This window comes from Ciconia boyciana, chromosome 2, assembly GCF_034638445.1.
Source record: "Ciconia boyciana chromosome 2, ASM3463844v1, whole genome shotgun sequence".
NCBI classification, from domain to species: Eukaryota; Metazoa; Chordata; class Aves; order Ciconiiformes; family Ciconiidae; genus Ciconia; species Ciconia boyciana.
Window position 1 is genome coordinate 131,312,648 of NC_132935.1, and position 18,304 is coordinate 131,330,951.

General features: G+C 49.3%; 1 protein-coding gene and 1 long non-coding RNA gene across 5 annotated transcripts; one reads left to right on the forward strand and one right to left on the reverse strand.

Annotated features, from left to right (window-relative positions):
- Positions 1-819: 819 nt before the first annotated feature.
- LOC140648302 (uncharacterized) lies at positions 820-5,327 on the reverse strand. Its single transcript, XR_012041167.1, has 3 exons — positions 5,146-5,327; positions 3,853-5,066; positions 820-3,438 (listed from the first exon to the last, which is right to left on the reverse strand). It is a non-coding gene; the product is annotated as an uncharacterized lncRNA (long non-coding RNA).
- HOXA3 (homeobox A3) lies at positions 1,409-16,596 on the forward strand. Of its 4 annotated transcripts, none has more exons than XM_072854081.1 (3): positions 1,409-1,672; positions 12,910-13,498; positions 14,957-16,596. In XM_072854081.1, exons 2-3 carry the CDS (start codon positions 13,027-13,029, stop codon positions 15,724-15,726), a joined length of 1,242 nt encoding a protein of 413 aa, XP_072710182.1. In that variant the 5' UTR covers positions 1,409-1,672; positions 12,910-13,026; the 3' UTR covers positions 15,727-16,596. The 4 variants fall into 4 exon arrangements, with proteins under 4 accessions (XP_072710182.1, XP_072710181.1, XP_072710183.1 ...); XM_072854080.1 differs by lacking the exon at positions 1,409-1,672 and adding an exon at positions 5,218-5,626; XM_072854082.1 differs by lacking the exon at positions 1,409-1,672 and adding an exon at positions 9,697-10,073.
- Positions 16,597-18,304: the final 1,708 nt, after the last annotated feature.

Sequence of the window (18,304 nt, forward strand, 5' to 3'; positions counted from 1 at the left end):
AAGCAATGGAAAGGCAGTGAGCATTGTAAAGGAAAAGTCATGGGCGAATTTCTCTATGACTCATTAGTCTGAACGATTTATGTACGAACTTAAAGTGCCTCAATGAATATTAGAGTTTGGGATAACAACAAATTAAAAAAAAAATGTCATGGCGTTTGTGAAGTGCTTTATTGCTACTTAGCAACTCTTTGAAGAAGCAGCATAGTTTGAAGGACTGTGGCGGTGTAAAATATGGTGGCGTGACTTAATAGCTCCAAAATAAATAACAGAAAGTCGCTGGCACCGTTTTCAGATACACGCTCCATATTTAACACGAGTGGGGCAGCCCAGTCACGACACGCTTGATCGATGATTATTGCCGTTTGTAACATGACTATTGATTAGGGATCAAAACGGCTAAGGTATGGGTTTGAGCCTAAAATGCCAGGGGGTTCCCCCTGTGCTGGAGCCGAGTGAAGGGAAAGGCAGAGCTAAGACCAAGCCCAGGCAGCAGCGCCCGGACTCTGCCATTGGAGATTGAACTTTCCATTTTCTTTTGTGTTTGCCGGTAGATTTTAGCAGTCAGCGCTCTCAAATTTATGAGACGGCAATAAACAGCTTAGTAGGCTATTATTGCACGGTTTTATGTAGGCTGGAGTTTAAATTTAAAATTATTAGCGTAATTACGGAACTGCTAAATTACCAAAGCAAAGTCTCTGCTCGAAAAGTTCTCCCAAGACAGACTTAATATTTCCAAGGCTCAGATGACACCCTTCTGCAAGAGCTGTGTTATTTAATTATTAGCATTTACATTTACTGACAATTTTAAGATGCGTTAGATGGCTTTTATTAGCGAGAATGAATACGGGGGGTACATTATTATATCTGACAAATTCATATGTAAACGTGATTCAGTAAGTGGCATGCGAATAATCTGACTATTGTCTTTTTGGATTGTGCAGTGTTGTTTATTTTAGGGGAAGAGAAGCCGTCCAGTTCTTTTCGCTCCTTCAATGGCTTCCAGTGTGGTTTTAAAAAAAAAAAAAATTAAAAAAAAGGCTTTGGGCCCGATCCCGCTTCAGTGAGGTCAACTGTTAGTCTCTTCTTGCGCTAGTGGTGGCAGGATCGGGCCCCGGCTAACCGTTTGAATAAAAGCCCAACCACAACCCGCCCCGCATTTAAACTGGAACCCTTCCCGCGTTTTATTCAGCAGAGATGAACACCACGACTTGTGTTTAATGTCTGTTCTTGATTAAATGATCCTAAACAAAGGTTTCCCAGAGGAAAATAAAGCAGACATTCATGTAACAAGAGTTTGGAATGACAATATTTCCAAACACTTGGAGACAGAAGGCATAGCTGTCTACGGGAAAAAAAAAAAAAAAGAAAAAAGAAAAACAACCAACAACCGCACACTTTTATTCCTCAGCTCCCCGTGCTCTTCACCCGGGTGGGAACCCACGCTCCGCGCCGGGAGCCCGCGCCCGCTCCATCCCTGCCCGCCCCGCGGCGGGGCTCTCCCAGCGCGCCCGGCAACCCGTGTATTGTCTATGAAGGAGCAAAATACCTCCCCCTGCACTCCCCGGTAAGGCACTGTTTGTTGCTTGTTTACAGGGAGCCCCGAAAAAGAGCCGCTGGGCTGAGGCGGTGGAAGCCCGGAGCGCCTCAGCCCGACGCTGCGCAGCTGGAGGAGGTAAGAGCCGGGAAGCGCCCGGGCTGCCGGCCGCTGCTTTTTTGTAAGCAAGCCATTTGCCTAGTACCTGCATGCAGAACAAGCCTGCTGGAATGAGATTTTTGTTGTTGTTGTTGTTGCTGTTGCGATAAATATTTAACCTAGCCGGAATTTTTTTCTGGATTGGCTCTATTCATCTTCCGTGGGTGGTGAATGCGCGTGTCCGGGCAGACAAAGAAGTGTACGGGACCTGAGTGATCGCCATCCTTATAAAGGCATTGGGGACAGGAAGGATGCAAAGTCATCTGAAGAGCGAAAGAGGTTGAGAATTTCTTTGTCCATTCCTAGCTCCTTCCCAAACCAAAGGCGTAAGGCGAAGGAGAGCGGGTTGGAGCCATTTCGGTGGTGAATGGCTTATCGCGGCTTGCTTGTTTGCCTCCTCCTCGAGGAGTTCCGCAGCCAGTCCTGCAAACGTGGAGTGCATGTGGGGATGTTAGGAAACCTGGTTTTTTGCCTGAGTGCATGCACCAGAATGGCTCGCAGATAAGTTTCGGGTGTTCGTCTGCCCTGGCCTGCTTTGCAGCGGGCGGAGGTCGGTGTTTGGTGGTTCAGAGTTGCTGGAGCCCTTGATGCGCTTGGTCCTTTTGGCAGGAGAAATGCAATGCTTTTCATGGTGACCATTTTCTTAAGCCGGCCGCCGAGAGGGGAGGATTACATAGAATTAGCTCAAATTCCTGCTAGATTTACCTGCTTATTTTTGGACGCTGATGTACAATTAGTATATTTTACTACCTTTTAAAAGCGGCCATAAATTAGAGGACTACAAGGGCTCTTTGTGTTGGCTTAATGGGCTGCTTAAATCTTAACTACAAAAAGGCGCTGCAAATGTCTATTCACGCTTGTGTTAGGAAATCAAAAGCGAAAATACGGTACGAAGGAACCTTCCTCCGGTGGCATGTACCCAGAGCATTGCGTGCAGAGATATTTGGGATTCCTAAACGGACCCAGCACTCGCAGACTCAGCTGACTCTGAGCAGAACTTCTCCCACAAGGGCACAGTCGATAGCTCTATTCTTTTTATCTGCTTGGAAATGATCAAAGACCAACTTTACCGCTATCAGATGCACAGATGTGGGTAAACAGCTCTGCATCCCAGCAGATTTCAAATCTTTCGAGGAACCGAGGAAATAAGTACATGTATTGCATGGTGATTTCCATTCCGTCTCCACATGGGAGTGATAGGCTTACCTCTTAACACTGGGCATAAAAGGAAACTTGAAAGACAGTAAAAATTCTAAATCTAATTCTGTTGAAGGTAACTTTAAATAGCATTAATGCTAAGAGTGGCTATTAATGTCAGGGCTGGCACAAAGGGTCTCTCTTAATGAAGGCACGTTATGAACTCAGATCTGTTTGTTGTTACTGAGCCTGGAATTTCAGCTCAGCTCGAAGCCATGTGTATAAAGCACAGAAAAATCAGTAGCAGACCTGCTGATAAACTCCACATTTTTCTGCTAGAAACCGTGTTTCTGGTCTCCAAATCATCGAGGTAATAAAATGCAATGTTGAATGTCCAGGAACAGGAACAAAGCAATATATGGGGTGGCGGGGGAAATCTAGCGTCTGCGACTCGCAAGGTCATTTGAATTTGTATTTGAAAACTCGTAATCACGATACTGGAGCAAAGAAAGCTTTCTCCAAAAGGGGCGGAAGGGAATAATTTTCATCTGCGATCCAGGACAGCATAAAGTTAGGCAGACTCCCTCTTCGCCCTCCCAAAGCACACCCTGTGGAAGGTATTCACACGTCAATAAGTTACTTTTCTTAAGAATTAATTAGTTTCCCCACTACATACACGAAGTTAATTGTTAAGCAGTAGTTTTAGCATTAACTTGACCATTAATACTAATAAAGTTGTTCATAGAAACAGGGTTTTGAAGCCAATAGCCATAGCTAGCGTTAAGGCATTTAAGCTGACTTATGATTGTGATTTATTGCTTTTGTAGTTTCTATTTGCTCAGGACTGTAACTTCTAAAGCCATCTTTCTGCTTTTGACGCAAAGCAGTCGATAACTTTTTACAACAGCCCCAAGAAAGACTCGCTCTGCTTTTTTCAACGTCTGCCCCATTCCCCATTAATTTAAGTTTCATTGTTGCAGAAGAACTTCTCTGTGTGTTTCTTTTACGGGATCTAAACGCACCGTATTTAAAAGAGCCGTGAATCCGTCTCGAGTAAATACCAGCCTCGGTTCACGTCGAGTACGAGGGCTGTGGAGTTACCAGTCGTGCTGATAGTTACAGACTTGGGCATGTCGGGTGGGGCTCATGCTCTCTCTCTTTCAAAGGTAGATAGTTTTTATTCCAGTTCGTAGTGAGGGATAATATACGTATACCCTGCTACTAGCTGAGTCACTTCCATATGAAAAATTGCAAATTCTTCCTCTGTTGTAATGTCACGCTGACTTTGCTGCAGTGTCCATTACTATGCACTGTTACTGATGGGTTTAAATTCCAGTGGCCCACTTTTACAGTCCAAGCGAGAGTATGTAACGCTTGCCCATAACACTAAAAATCACTTTTAAAGAGAAATCTCCTTCTGTTCTGTTCAATGAAGTGCAGGTGAAACAGTAAGAGGGGATATGCAGTTAGCTGAAAGTTTTCTCCGAGTGCATGGGGATGGTGGAAAGATTTAGGCAAGGGTATATACATCCTGATGCAAAATGCTGGAGTCACAGAACTGGACCAGGAACACGTTAAAAGCGTGAACTATCTGATTTTCTTTGACTCCTTCCAGCAAAGTTATGTGAGCTGAGAGTTTATTTTGTTTGTTTAGCTGATTGTGTCAATAGCACAAGTTAAACAATCTTACGGGGAAGATGTGATGTGTTCGCACAGAAGCGAAGCTGCCTGGCTCAGGGGCTGCATACAACTTTGCTCTTTTCTTTTTTTCTTACTTTTTTTCCTCTTAGGCAGAGAGCTCCCCCTCCCCAATTTTTTTTTTTCATCGTTAGAAACCTATAATTTTGTGCATCACTCAAACTAGCTGTATAGGAAATGCGTAAGCACAGGTTTAACAGCAAGGTCCCAAAAGGTTTTGCAAAATTCAGAGCAACGCCAGTGAAGGAAGGTGTATTCTTCATAGTGTGTCACAAGGACAAAAATCAACTAGCCTCTTAGAAGAGACTCTTTTTTTGCCTTTGTCAGGTAATTATAGGTCTTTTTAGTTTCTACAGGAGCCCTGATGTAGCGTGTGGGAGTTGAGCAAGCCCTGTACAATGGCAGGGTAGAGGCGGCTGGGGGTGGGGGGGAGGCTGGTCATCGTCCCGTTTAGAAGGGGGCTGGAAATAATAGCATGAAGGTTTGGGCTTTCTTCGGGGGTTGCAGAGGACATGCGACGTGGAGCAGAGTGACGGGCCTGGGGAGCAAATGCCGGTTAATTAGGCTAAGTATCAAAGTGCAGCGTAATCCCATATTAGAAGAAGAATTCCTCTTACCTTCCAGTGGGCTTTGTGTAAAGAAGTATTGGTGTGGGAGGAAAAAGAACCAAACCAGTCTCCCCCCCCAGTCATCTGCGTCTCTTGGAATTTTTTTTTCCCCTCCCTTAAAACTCTTCTTTAACATATTGGGTTAAGGCTTTAAAAAGCAAAGGCTCGCGTTAAGAAACCCTGTTCCTTCAGTGATTCCCTATTTCAAATAAAAGGATTTAAGTTGACGTATGACCACGTGAGCACATAATACAGCGCATTATTGTGGCATTTGGAGTGGAGACCCGGTCTGGCTCCGTCTGCGATTACGCTTTTCCAGTTTCTGTTCAGAGCAAGCACTGCTTTCTATTATTTTTTTTTTCCTCCTGCCCCCATCACCGTCCCCGCAAGAGCTGGCCATTTCGCTGACAGCTTTCGTTCCTTATGGGAAGGTTATTGTCGAGCCGAGAGGACGAAATGCTTCGTTAGAAAGGATGGATTTTATTTTAAGGTATTTCCGTTGATTGTTCATTTATGTGGTGAGTTATTGCTGTTCGAGGCAAAGGTCAGTGGCAGCGGCTGGAGTGAGTGCGGGTGTGTGCGTGCGGGTGTGTGCGCAGCCGGAGCCAGGCTGCTTCCCCCTTTGTTTCAATTTGCTGCGGTAAATATTCAACTCTCCCCTCGCAGAGAGCAGAGCAGGGAGAGTTTGCTGCTTTATTTATTTTTCTCCATAGAGATCCCACACTGCTGCTGCTGATGGCCAGCTGCCTCAGCTCCAGCCCCTCGATTGCCATCTTATCATTATTTATGATCGGCTAGAGATGGGAAACCTCTTTTATTGTCGTGTTTGGATTTTTCCCCCCCGTAATTTTATTTTATTATTTTATTTCATTTTGTTTGTGTGTTTATTTATTTATGTATTTGGGGAAGTCGGAGAAAACGATGCGGGGGGGGGGATGTTCCTCGGTCGGGGTCGTGCTCGAGTGTGCGGCGGCGGCGGCGGTTGTTGTTTTATGGGTGTTTGTCCGGCCGCTGCCGCCCCGTAAATCGATGAGTACGCGATCGTGCTGCCATTTTATTTATGATGCTTTAGTGGTACTTTGTTTACCGTGCGCGGAGGGCTGCATGGGCGCTCAGCTCTGTGGCAAAGCTTCCCCTTCCCAAATGAGCCAAGGGGGCTCCTCTTTATGTCTCCGCGGTGAGAAGGAGCCGAACCAAGAGCCAGCCATGGCTTGTAACAATAAATCAGCCTTGGAAATGTGGGGTTTTTCCCCTCTCTCTCTGAATGGGGATCTGGAAAGCGAGAATAAAAAGGGGAGGAGTGGAAATTATCTTCTGGGAGAACGGCTACTAGTCCTAAATTCATAGCCATACCATCGTTTACATAAATATAGATATATCCGTACGTATAAATACGGAAGTATTCGCATATACTTATAAATACGTGTGCGTAGCTATATATAAAGCATGCACTTGAAATGACGAAAATGAAAGATTGCTTGGCTATCCAAGGAGGGCAAAATGCTCCATAAAACGACATTTCCCCGCTGCGTCCCGGCTTTGGGAAAGGTCGGAGCGCTGGGGCTCACTTTCCTCCAGTTCGCTCCGCGCCTCTCGCCTATTCCTGCTGTACCATTTTGTGCCCACTTACCGGGGGCTTGCAATTACTCATCTTCTAAGGGGTCAGAAAGAGAGGGAGAGAGGAAGAAAAGCGAAGGATGATAAAAACTCCGCCGAAAACAACAACAAAAAAGGTGATTTCCACTCGGAACTCTTCGCGGCCGTTCTGCAGAGACCTGCAGGGTGGAGATGCCGGGGCGGTTTTCTCGCTTTCCTGCTCTTTAACCCGCTCTCAGAGCAGAACTGACCCAAAGAAATGCTATTTCCCCTTCTCGCCATACTGAAGCACGTTGTCCTTTCTTAGACCTGCCGTCTCTCTTCGGCGAGGGGAGGAGAGCTGTTTCGCTCCCAGCTGTGTGTCTAAAAGCCAAGATTGGCTTTGCTGTATTTTGAAATGGGCCAAAACGCGCCTCAAAAATAAAGCGCGAGCTTTAATTGCAGCTCAATTACTTGGCAGCGTTTCCTCTGATTTATGACCCAGTTCGGATGCATATTGACCCAGTTAAAACACTCATAAATAATACAGTCCTGCTCTAGAGCAACAGAAAGCAAGAAGAGTTTTGGAGGAGAGGGGGATTTCGGCGAGTTGTGTCAATAACCTCGGTCTGCTAGCAGATAGCAAAGAGTCCGTTGCCATTCTTTAGTGTTAGAGAATATAAACAATAATTCAGATTAACCATGGCTTGCTTCGATAGTCCAGTCCTTCTCTAAGGCAGCTAATATCCCCTCCTAACTCTCTAACAGGCACCGCTTCCAGAATTGGTCCCCTTCTCCAGCAACTCCCCGCCTTGCTATTTCATCCCTAAGAGATCCCCCAAAAATCAGCCTTGAATTATGGTGCTGCCTGCTTCCATTTCGGAGCATCCAAGGGCAAAGCGCTTTACAGGCACTATTTTATTCGGAAACGAAGAGTAATTCCATGAAAGGAGGGGAGTCCCGCTGAGTGGGACCCTTCGGGAAGGAAAGGCAGCTCATTTCTGACCCGGGAATCGGCCCCAAACGCTGCCGATCCCTCCCCGAGCTGAGCCCTATCGCTCCCTCCGCGGAATGGAGCAGAAAGAAAATATTCGGCCTCTGGGAGGGAAAGACAGATAAAAGCAGCGGGGATCTGTGCGTTGGGACACTTATCCCGACATCATAGGAGACATTAAGAAAAAATAATCATCTTCTCATGTTTAAAATGACCTCTTTGGGGAGAGAGGGGGCGTGGGGAAACGGGACTAATAGGCGAAATCTCACAAAATACTCTTTGCAGGCAGTAAGACGACTGGAGGAAACACTTCAGTATTCCTACGAACCACTTCGGTTCTCACGATTCAAGTCCCTTGCAAATCCCTTCAGTTTGAAAAAGACCCCCTCCCCCCGCCCCGTCCCCGCTCTTAAATACAGACATGGAGTCAGAACATCCCGCTGGAGATCGCTCCAAAGTTTAAAGGCGCTCCTAGGAAAAGATCGCCCAGGCTTTCGGCAGGGCTCCCCAAACCGGCAGGCTCCCCGGCGTCGGCGGGTTTCTGCAGTCCCCAGCTCTCTCTCCCCGGCCAAATCCTCCTCTCCAGTCCGGGGGGTCCGTCGGGGCGCAGCGCTGCCTCTCGCTATTTGGTCGGGCAAGAGGGCGAATGGCAGATCAGCAGTTTCAGAAGAAAGTGTGGGGTTGATTATTGACTAAAAGACTTTTTTCTTCCGTTGCAACATTCAAGGGGTTGTTTGAAGCAAAACGCATACGCGGGATTTTTGCCTCTCCTCTCCTCCTACGCTGCCCGCTTCCCCTTTCATGTGGTGCCTTCTCACTTATGCCATAAGGAGCAAGTGTTTTCTGTTTTAGTGCTCTGTTTACAGCTTTGGTGCATGAAGTCATAAATCTTGCATAGCCATAAATGACAAAAACCATTGGTATGCGTAAGAGGCCACCCCAGCCTTATAGTGCTTTTTATTTCTCGCTTCCCCCTCGCTTTGTTTGTGCTTTAAGATGACGCCGGGCTCCCTCGTGCTTTAAACGGACTAGTTATATTTTTAATGCCTTAATTAACGAAGTAACGTCAAATTTACACCTAGGCATTATTCACAGCCTCCGCTTAATGCACAGAGCCCATAGTCCAGCTACCGTCTGCCAGAGGGGCAGAGGCTGCAACTTTATTTAAGTTCTCGTTTGCGCGGTCGCTGCCGTGTTTCTGTTGCAGGGGAAGGGGGGACACGACCACCCCCAAAGCCCGGGGCGCTGGAAAAAGAGGCGAGCGCCTTCCTCAGCGCTGCCGAGGAGCCGGGAGGCGAAGGCGAGCTGTGCGGCGGCCGGGCCCGCGTCCACGCGGGACTGCCGCCCACGCGTCCCCACGGGGGCTGCGGGCACCCCGACCCGCCTGTGCGGCACATGTCCGTTTGTGCGAGCGCCTCCGTGCCCGTCCCGGGCGCGGGGGATATTTGGGGGGCGGGGGGGTGTCCCTGTGTACATCTGTGTGTGTGCGCGCTCACGCATGCATGAGTTAATAATTAGTAACCCTAATGATTTCCAGCGTGGCTCTGAAAGCATTGCCCAGAGCGGGGATCCTGGTGGGCTTCGGTTGGCTCTCCGGACCCAGGCCCGGCTCTCCGGGCTTTGCTCCCCTCCCCGGGACTCAGCCGGGGCTTTGCGGGGCTCCCGGCGGCGGGGAGCGGCAGAGGGGCTATTCCGCAGCCGCCCCCCAAGCCCACCGGTAAGAGGGGACAGAGCCGAGCCCCCCCGGCAGCACCCCCGGAGGCTGGTGAGAGCGACCCTTTGTGAGCGCCGTTTGTCTTCATTAGCATAATTTTCCTGGACTCCGGTGACGCCCGGGTGCGGGGGGGCCGCACTCCTTCACTGCCGCGCTCCTCCGCTCCCTCCCCAGCCCCCACCCTGCCCCAGGCTTCCCCAGGCGGCCGCCTTTCTTTCTTCCTTCCCTTTTTTTTTTCTTTTTCCTTCCCCCCCTCCACTCCCCCCACCCCCCTTTCTCCTTTCCTCTCTCTCCTTCCCTTCCCAGAGCAGCCCTGGGAAACATCCCCGTCCTCCGTGCCCCGCGCAGGGGGAGCCCGGCACGCCGGGGACCGGCTCGGGGCAGGGTGGGCAGCCTGAAGCGGGAGGGGAGCGGGGGAGGCGGGTGTCCGGAGCAAGCGTCCCCATCCCGTGCGGGGCAGGGCTCGCCCCTCCCGGCCGGGGGGTGCCGGGTGCGGAGGAGCTGAGCCGGTGCCCACCCCGCGGCCGCAGGGACCGGGCAGGGGCAGACAGCCCCTGCTCCCTGGGGTGTGTCGTCTCCAAAAAAAAAAAAAAAAAAAGAGAGAGAGAGAGAGCGCGAGCATGCTGGCTTCCGCCTCAGTCGTCAGAAGTTAAGGTAAGCAGGCCACAAATACGCTGCTATCAGTCGTGAATGGCGGAGTTTATGTCCCAGTGATTTATGACCGTAGACTTAAATGTCGGTTCAAGAAGAGTTCACAAGCTGGGGCTTCCTTCCAGGCAGTGACTGATACCCTTACACTTCGTGTTCAGGCAGCTCTCACTCCTCTCCCCCCCCTACCCCCCTACCTTCTCTCAACTTTGTCTTTATCTTTCAGGAAATCTTTCAGGGGGGCTGCCTGGTTTTTCGTCCTACAGTCAGAGTTTGGGGCTCGGCTGGGAGTTACAGGGCAAAGATCTGGTGTGCTTGGGAAGGGGGGAGGTGGAGGGAAGGAGAGGGTAGGGGAGAGCTGGAGTGGGGAGTGGGGGAAACGGGGGGGACGCCTCCCCCAAGCAGCTTTCATCTGCTGTCTCCGGGCTGTCTGGGTGGGGGGACAGAAGTTGGCAAAGGGCAGAGAGGTGTATGGCACAAATGGAGATGGAGCCGATTAAATGGGCACTGGAAAAACTGAGGGCCCAACTGTGTTTGTGAGACCTGGCCTTTTGTCTCCGAGGGGGAGAGGAGAGCTCTTCCCATCCCAGGCACCGGCTGGGGCGGCAAACTTTCTCCCCCCCTCTCCCGTTAGGACGCTGTTATTATCGTGATCGTTGTCGCTCTTAATCCCGCTATTCCCGCTTTCGCCAGGAATGGTCGTGCGCTCCTCAGGTTACCCGCGCTTCTCTATAACTTTGTAGGAAGTTATTAACTTGGCGAAGCCAAAGGCGGGAGCTGATTTCCCCCCCCCCCCTTGCTGGCAGGCGGCCGAAGCTTCAATAATATTTTGCCTTCCGAGTGAAATTGCCTATTGTCTGCGGGCAGGCGGCTGCGGGAACAGCGGGTCCGCATCCCCGCTTGGCCCTGCCCGTCCTGCCTGTGCCAGCAAACTTCCAGGCGGCCAGGGGAAGGCGAAATATTTGATGTCGCGATCATGAAAGGCGGGTGCCTTTGTAAAATCACTGCTGGCTCGTTATTTCCTCTTTCTCCTCTGGTAGTGGTGTCTATATTCTCTCTTTCAAAGGAATTGAGAAAAATCACACCAGGCCTCGATAGCATCAGGAAGGACAGGCGAGGAGCTGGAAATTGTGTGCGCGCCTCAGATCTCCATCAGCTTATTAGCTTAATAACATCCCAAAGAGCTTGATTAGTGCAATAACAGGGTAGCCGCCCTGCTGTAGGTGTGTTACCTTCATTTCGTTACGGTCTAACAAAGGGAATACTGTTTTCTAAGAACTTGTATAACTTGAAAGGTGTAGAATGAGCTCGTTTGGTGCATGTGTTGTGTAAGGCTTTTCGCCCCTAAGCATTTGTCCTCGTTAGATGTTTGGGGGGAAAATATCCAGCTGCTTAAGTACAAGGGAAAGTGGCAAAAGAAACGAGAGCTCTTCTGATGCGAAAAGACGCGGTTGTTTGTCAGCAAGGGGGTAGGGAGGCGGTGAGGAACACACTTTAGTTTCTGAGAACAATGTGAGTGCATGCGGAAAGAGCTCCTAGAGCGGACATTACGCACAGGTCTCTCTCATTAATGCGGGCGATTCTTTAACTGGTTATTTTCAGGCAGGTAACCACTAGACTTTAATCTGAGGGAAAAAAAAAATCCCAGAAAGAAAGAAGGACGGGGGACAAAAAGAGAGGGGGGGGGAAAGGGATTCGCCCGGGCAGGAGAAGCATTCTCTGGGTTTGTGTCCACCGTTTCCCTAGCCAAGTGACCCTCATACATCAAATTACATAGCAGTTTCCAAGACAGAACCTATTATCGCTAAGTTGGAAGGAAAGTTCAAGCCGTGGTCATGGAGATGAACGCTGGTTTTTCAGGTTCCTGGTGTGTTTTTTTCCCCCAATCCATCATGTTTTAACAGGTAGGATCTGGCTGATTCCACGAAAAGTTAGTGTCTTGAAAATAACTGCTGAAAAAAACAAACCAACCCCCGCCAAAGCGCCCAACTTGCCCCTGCTGGCCTCGCTGAAGGGGCTTCGCGCGGTGCCGGGTGCAGCTGGGGCTCCAGACCCGCTCGCGGGTGGGAGGCGGCGCGGGGGCTGCGTGGGGCGGCCCCAGCCGCGCTCCGGGGCCGAGCGGGAGCCGCTGCGGGCGGCGGCCGGGGCTCGCCCGGGCAGAAACCGCTGCTGCCGGGGTGCGTGACCTGGGCGGCTCGGGGCGGTGTGTGAGCACGGAGGGGAGAAGGCGCTGGCTTTGTTTATTTTCCTACCGAGCATTTCACAGACAAGCCAAAATCCGTCACTTGGGATCGGGGTGTGTAAATTTCCCCGGCTAGGAAACCTTTCCACCCAGCTCCTGCCACCTGCCACACGTAGACAGGAACAATCTCATGTATTTCTTTGAAGTTGTGTGAAGAGCCGTAACCTGGAGAGAAAGGCTAAAAATAAAATGACGCCGGTTACAGGAGAGGGTTTGATCCTAGAGCTGGAACGAAGGAACAGCCCAGCCCCTTCGCATTACTGATTCCTCGATCACCCTTATCTCAGAGACTGGTATTAAAACAGCCTCTCAGTGATAAACGACCAACCCCCTTGCCGTGTGGTGCCCTGCTCTGTTTCTTAAGAAGAAAGACAGAAAAAACCCTAGAAAGCCCCTATCCCCATGCAGCAAAGCACATATTCGTAGCTGCCAGTAAATCCAGGCAGCTTTTATATCGAAATGCTCAGCGCCTGAGGCCAAGTCATGCTGCTAAATATTGCTGACCACTTTTTCTTTTATGGCTTTCATGTCACTTAGCTATTGAAAGTAAGATGGATTTGTACCATTTCTTCACCCTGCTCTGCTCTCCCCACACCCCAGGTCTGCCCGGAGAGGCCATTGGAGGAAGAGCGCCACGTGACAGAGGGGTGCCAATGTTATTCTCCAAGGGTGTCAAGACCCTGTCAGTTTGCGAAATAAATATTGGGAAACAACGAAATGCAAAAAGCGACCTACTACGACAGCTCTGCAATCTATGGTGCCTACCCCTACCAAGGAGCAAATGGTTTCACTTATAATGCGAGTCAGCAGCAATATCCTCCACCTTCATCACTTGTGGAAACTGAGTACCACCGCCCCGCGTGCTCCCTCCAGTCCCCCGGCAGCTCTGTGTCCCACCACAAGGCCAATGACATCAGTGAGAGTTGCATGAGGACCCTCCCCAGCCAGCCTCTCCAGCCCCCTGGCCTCGCCGACCCACAGGCCCCACCGCAGCCGCCTCCGGCCCAGCAGGCACAACCTCCACCTCCGTCCTCCGCCTCACCATCTCAAAATGCCAGCAGCAACCCTGCCCCAGCCAACCCCACCAAGAGCCCGGCTCTTAACTCGCCCACCATGTCCAAACAGATATTCCCGTGGATGAAAGAGTCTCGGCAAAACACAAAGCAGAAAAACAGCAGTTCCAGTTCAGGTATGAAACACGCTCCCCCCTCTCCCTGGGTACCCCTGGGCTGGCCACGCGTCCGGTGGGGAGGAGGGCAGCCCTGCGCACCTTCACTCCGGGGAGGGGAGGGAGGGGGCTTTTTTCCTCTCCGAGTTGACCCCCTCGAGCTTTTGGAAAGGGGTTGCCACCACTCGCAAGGGGCGCTCAGTGAACAAACCACCCTCTGCAAAACTTTCCCTGCCTTGCAGGATGGGTCTGAAGAGATTTTGTTTCCTAGTCGCTAAACCACTTGTACCCTCCTGCATCTATCACATTTCCTAGGTAATCCCCCCTCCAGTAAATCATGTCAGTGAGGAGCAGCCCAGGCCTTAAGCCAGAGGCCTGTCCCGAGTACTTTGTTGGCACGGTGCTGTTAGATTAATAAGACAGTGACCTATCTCTGCTGAAGTGTAACAGGAATAAAATAGCTCATAATCACGTGCAGGCAGGATCAATGCCCTGCATGCAGTCAGAACCTCTTCCTATTTTAACAAGCTGATTGGCAAAGTTACAAGCCTGGTAAACAAAAATCATTCTGGAATGCCATAAACTTCAGCCCATAAAATATTATCTGAGGCATGGAAGTGTATATTAACGCTTTTATTACTCGAGGAAACCCAAATCGATAACACCAGTGCTAGCTCCAATGCCCAGGAGTTTGGGCTTACATTAAGCTCTTCCTCTTTTTCTCTTAAACGTGCCTTGGAAATAGAGTCCAAAACTTTAGCAAATGTTTTCTCCAGTCTGCTTTTTAAAGCCCTGGTAACATTGCTGTTTACAGCCTTCCATATAATGTATTTATTTTATTAAAAAGCAGTAACATTTAAATATGTCTGTATGCCTATATGCAAGCCTAGCCACTGTATGTTCTTCCTATGTATATTATACTTCCCAATCACTATGATATGTTTATGCTATACGCTAGACGTGATAGAAACACTATGCTGTCAATTCTATGCTTATACGTTATAATGTTATATCGTAATACTAACTTTCAGGCATCTCTAGCTGATGTGCATGTATCAGGGTTTTCAGAAAGAGAGGGCTGCAGGTCTTTATAGCAATGGAGAATGGCTAGTTACTGAAGACCCTGATCCCACTGTGTTAGCAGAGCCATAGGTTCACCTTCAGAGTTTCTAAACCCCACTGTGTTTCCCTGAACCTTTCTTACTCCTTTATGCAAAGCTCAAGATACGTTGTATGTTGTCGTTCTTAAAGGAAGCAAGTATAGTCATATAGTGACAGTAATGAGGTGAAGGAAGTCTGTTGAGGCTTGTAGCTTGGCACGACTGAGCTCATGCCATAGGGGAGTATTCGTTGCACGTGTGGGCGTCCACCTCACATCCGAGAGCGGGACTCTCCAGGTGCTGGTGGTGTTGGCTGTTGTCTCTGGTTGCCGTGTCCGGGTTCGCCATGCTGATTGTGTTCTTTGTGTGATTTACATAGGTGAGAGTTGTGCTGGTGATAAAAGCCCTCCGGGGCAAGCCTCCTCTAAGCGAGCCCGTACAGCTTATACAAGTGCCCAGCTGGTAGAACTGGAAAAGGAGTTCCACTTCAATAGGTACCTTTGCAGGCCACGAAGGGTAGAGATGGCTAATTTGCTCAATCTCACAGAAAGACAGATCAAAATCTGGTTTCAGAACCGCAGAATGAAATACAAAAAGGATCAAAAGGGCAAGGGCATGATGACCTCTTCAGGAGGACAGTCCCCAAGCAGGAGCCCTGTCCCTCCAGCTGCTGGGGGATATCTAAACTCTATGCATTCTTTAGTAAACAGTGTCCCCTACGAGCCCCAGTCGCCTCCGCCATTTAACAAGCCTCATCAAAACACCTATGGCATCCCTGCATCGTATACCGCTCCTCTTAATAATTGCCCACCTCCTCAAAAGAGATACACGGGGACGGCAGCTGTGACACCTGAATACGATACTCATCCTCTTCAAGGCAACGGTTATGGGAATCCACATATACAGGGAAGCCCCGTCTATGTAGGGGGCAACTATGTGGAGACCATGACCAATTCTGGGCCTTCCATCTTTGGTCTAACTCATCTCCCTCATCCTCCCTCTGCCAACATGGACTACAGCGGGGCTGGGCCAATGGCCAACAATCACCACCATGGACCTTGCGATCCGCACCCAACATACACAGACCTTACCGCTCACCATCCTTCTCAGGGAAGAATTCAGGAAGCGCCCAAACTCACCCATCTGTAAGAGACAGGAATCACTAAGTGGAACACCAAGCCCCCAACTTTTGGAAAGTACTCACCCCTTCCCTTCTCTCTCTCCTCCCCACCATGTGCTCTCCCCTCCCCTTCTTGTTTCTTTTGTTCGTTTTGGTTTGTTTTGTTTCCTTTGGTAAAAGCGTTTTCTAGTTTATGTGACGTAGCAATATTTGTTGCTTGAATTGCTCTATAGTTTCACTAGTGGATATTTATCTTCTTGAACTGTAGCCTTGTGTCTCACTTTGGGAGTATGCAGAGGCTTTATACTTTACCTTCTACACTTTTATCAAAACAGGGTATATGAACAAATTTTCTATAAAAGGAATTCTTAAATGTGAATTTGTTCATACATGATTGATCCCACGGGGAAGCAATTTTTTTTATTGCACTTCTTTTAAATAGCGAGAAAGACATCAAAAGCGCTTGGACAGGGACTCCCTGGACAATTATTAATACGTGTAAGTCTTTCAATGTGTGTATGCTGGTGAACATTCAGATTTATTTATTTTTTTTTTTGCAAACATTGAATAATCTAAGTGTTTAAAATTTTATTTATCCCCATTTGTTCATATTTATATATATATAAAAAATCTGTACCCTGAATATTCAGGAAGTATTTACCTGGCCATATGTTAGATGGCATATCGGCACGCGTAGGAAATATCATTTGAAAGGAAACTATAACTCCTTTTATTGAAAATGGTGATAACGATGATGATGACGATGCAATAAAATCTGGGAAAAAAGCTCACGGTTTGAATACTTCATGCTTGTAACACCCAGCTAGGCGGAAAGCGTGTGAAGCTGAAAAGGCTAGATTTGTTTTGAAAGTTATACATTCCTTGCTGCTCACGTTCTGAAAAAAAAAATAAAGTTTTTATTCTGAATAATAAAGAGTTAAGAACACGTTCTTCGCAGCGCAAGGGAAGGGAGAGCCCTTCATGACGTGGGGACTTGGGAAACTCGCCTGTAAGCTCACACGAGGATCCGCTCGCCCACCCGAAGGCCCCGCGACGCCTTTTCAGCATTTCATCGGCAGGGAGAGGGACTATTTTTTTTCCCGCGGGGTCTCTCGGCCCGTGGCGGCGGCCGCCTCCTCCTGCGCCCGCTGCGCGGTGCCCGCCCGGCGCGGAGGGCAGGCGGCCGCGGATCGCCCCCTCCCCTCCGGGGGTCCGGTGGGGGACCGGCCGCGGAGGAGCGCGGGGAGCGTCCCCTGCCTCCCGGGCAGGCCAGCCGCGTGTGCGTGTGCCTGTGCGCGGGTGTGTGTGCCAAGCACATGCGAGCAGAGCTCAGGATCGAGCCGGGCGCGGCGTGGAGGGGCTGCCTCGTCCCCGGGCTCGCCCGCTGGGAAGGAGGGGAGCCGGGCGGGGGGCGGCTGCGGAGCCCTGGCAGCGCTTGGGAGCGAGGGTGGCAGAGCAGGCCCCCGGCCAAACCCCAAACGCGGCTGGGGGGTGGATGCCGAGCGCTGCTGCCGCCGGACACAGCTCCTTCCCCCCCCCCCGCCGTTTTCTCCCTTTTCCTGAAAGGAGTGGATTTTATCTTTTTTCTTTTTCTTTTTTTTTTCTTTTTTCTTTTTAATGATTAGTTTTTATTTTATTTTGGGGTTCTTTCTTTTTTGCTGAGCCGCCTTCCCTCCCCACTGCAGCCTGAAGCTGTGGGGGAGGGGAGCCTTGTATTCCCTCTCTTCCCGCGGGGGTGTGGATGTCTGTGTTTGCGTGTGTGTGTGTGTGTGTGTGTGTGTGCTGGGGGGGCACACGGTACTGCAGAAGGGAGACTGTCCCGGGCCCAAACGGGCGCCCACGAGGGTCTCGGGTCTGAATCGGCTGGAGGTGGAAGGCAGAAACCCGCAAGCGTGTGCTTAAATCCGATTTTTCTTCCTTTCAGGCGAAATGTCCGTAATTTTTAGATTGAAACTTGAAAGATAAATCAAAATGGACCTTAATAGACTAGGTAAAATATACCCCTGCACGTTTATAAAGACATATTCCTATGCTGTGTAGATAATAACGCACGCTGTTCACCATCTGTATCTTTTAGAGCACAGAAAAAAATGTCGCCATTTTGGTCTCATGCTGAAATATTATTAATCTTTGGGCTTTATCTTGTTCCCAGAACCATCCTTGCCTGATGCTGAAACGTTGTCATGCATCCATGAATCTATATAGAGCTTTTCTGCATAAATAGACAAAGCATGCTCAGTCAAAGAAAGGGATTGCAAATATATTTATACCGTGCTGTTTATTGTATATACAGATATGTAACCGTGGAAGGAAAGGTTATGTAGTCCGATATTTTTCATTGAAACCTGATTATTACTCAACACAGACCAACGACTTATTATTATTTTGTCGGTGAAGGAAGCATTTTTGCAACATTGCAAGGCATCGCTCGTTTCAAATGAGCGCCCGTATAAAATTCCCCTCGGATCAGTTAGGTTAGATACAACAAAAGGTAACGGTACAATCGGTGATCCTTACTGTGTGGCTCCTTTAGCACCACGAATTACATTTAGGAAAATGTTCAAAGAGAAGGAATTTGGCGTTTTACCCCCCTCCCACTCCGAAGAA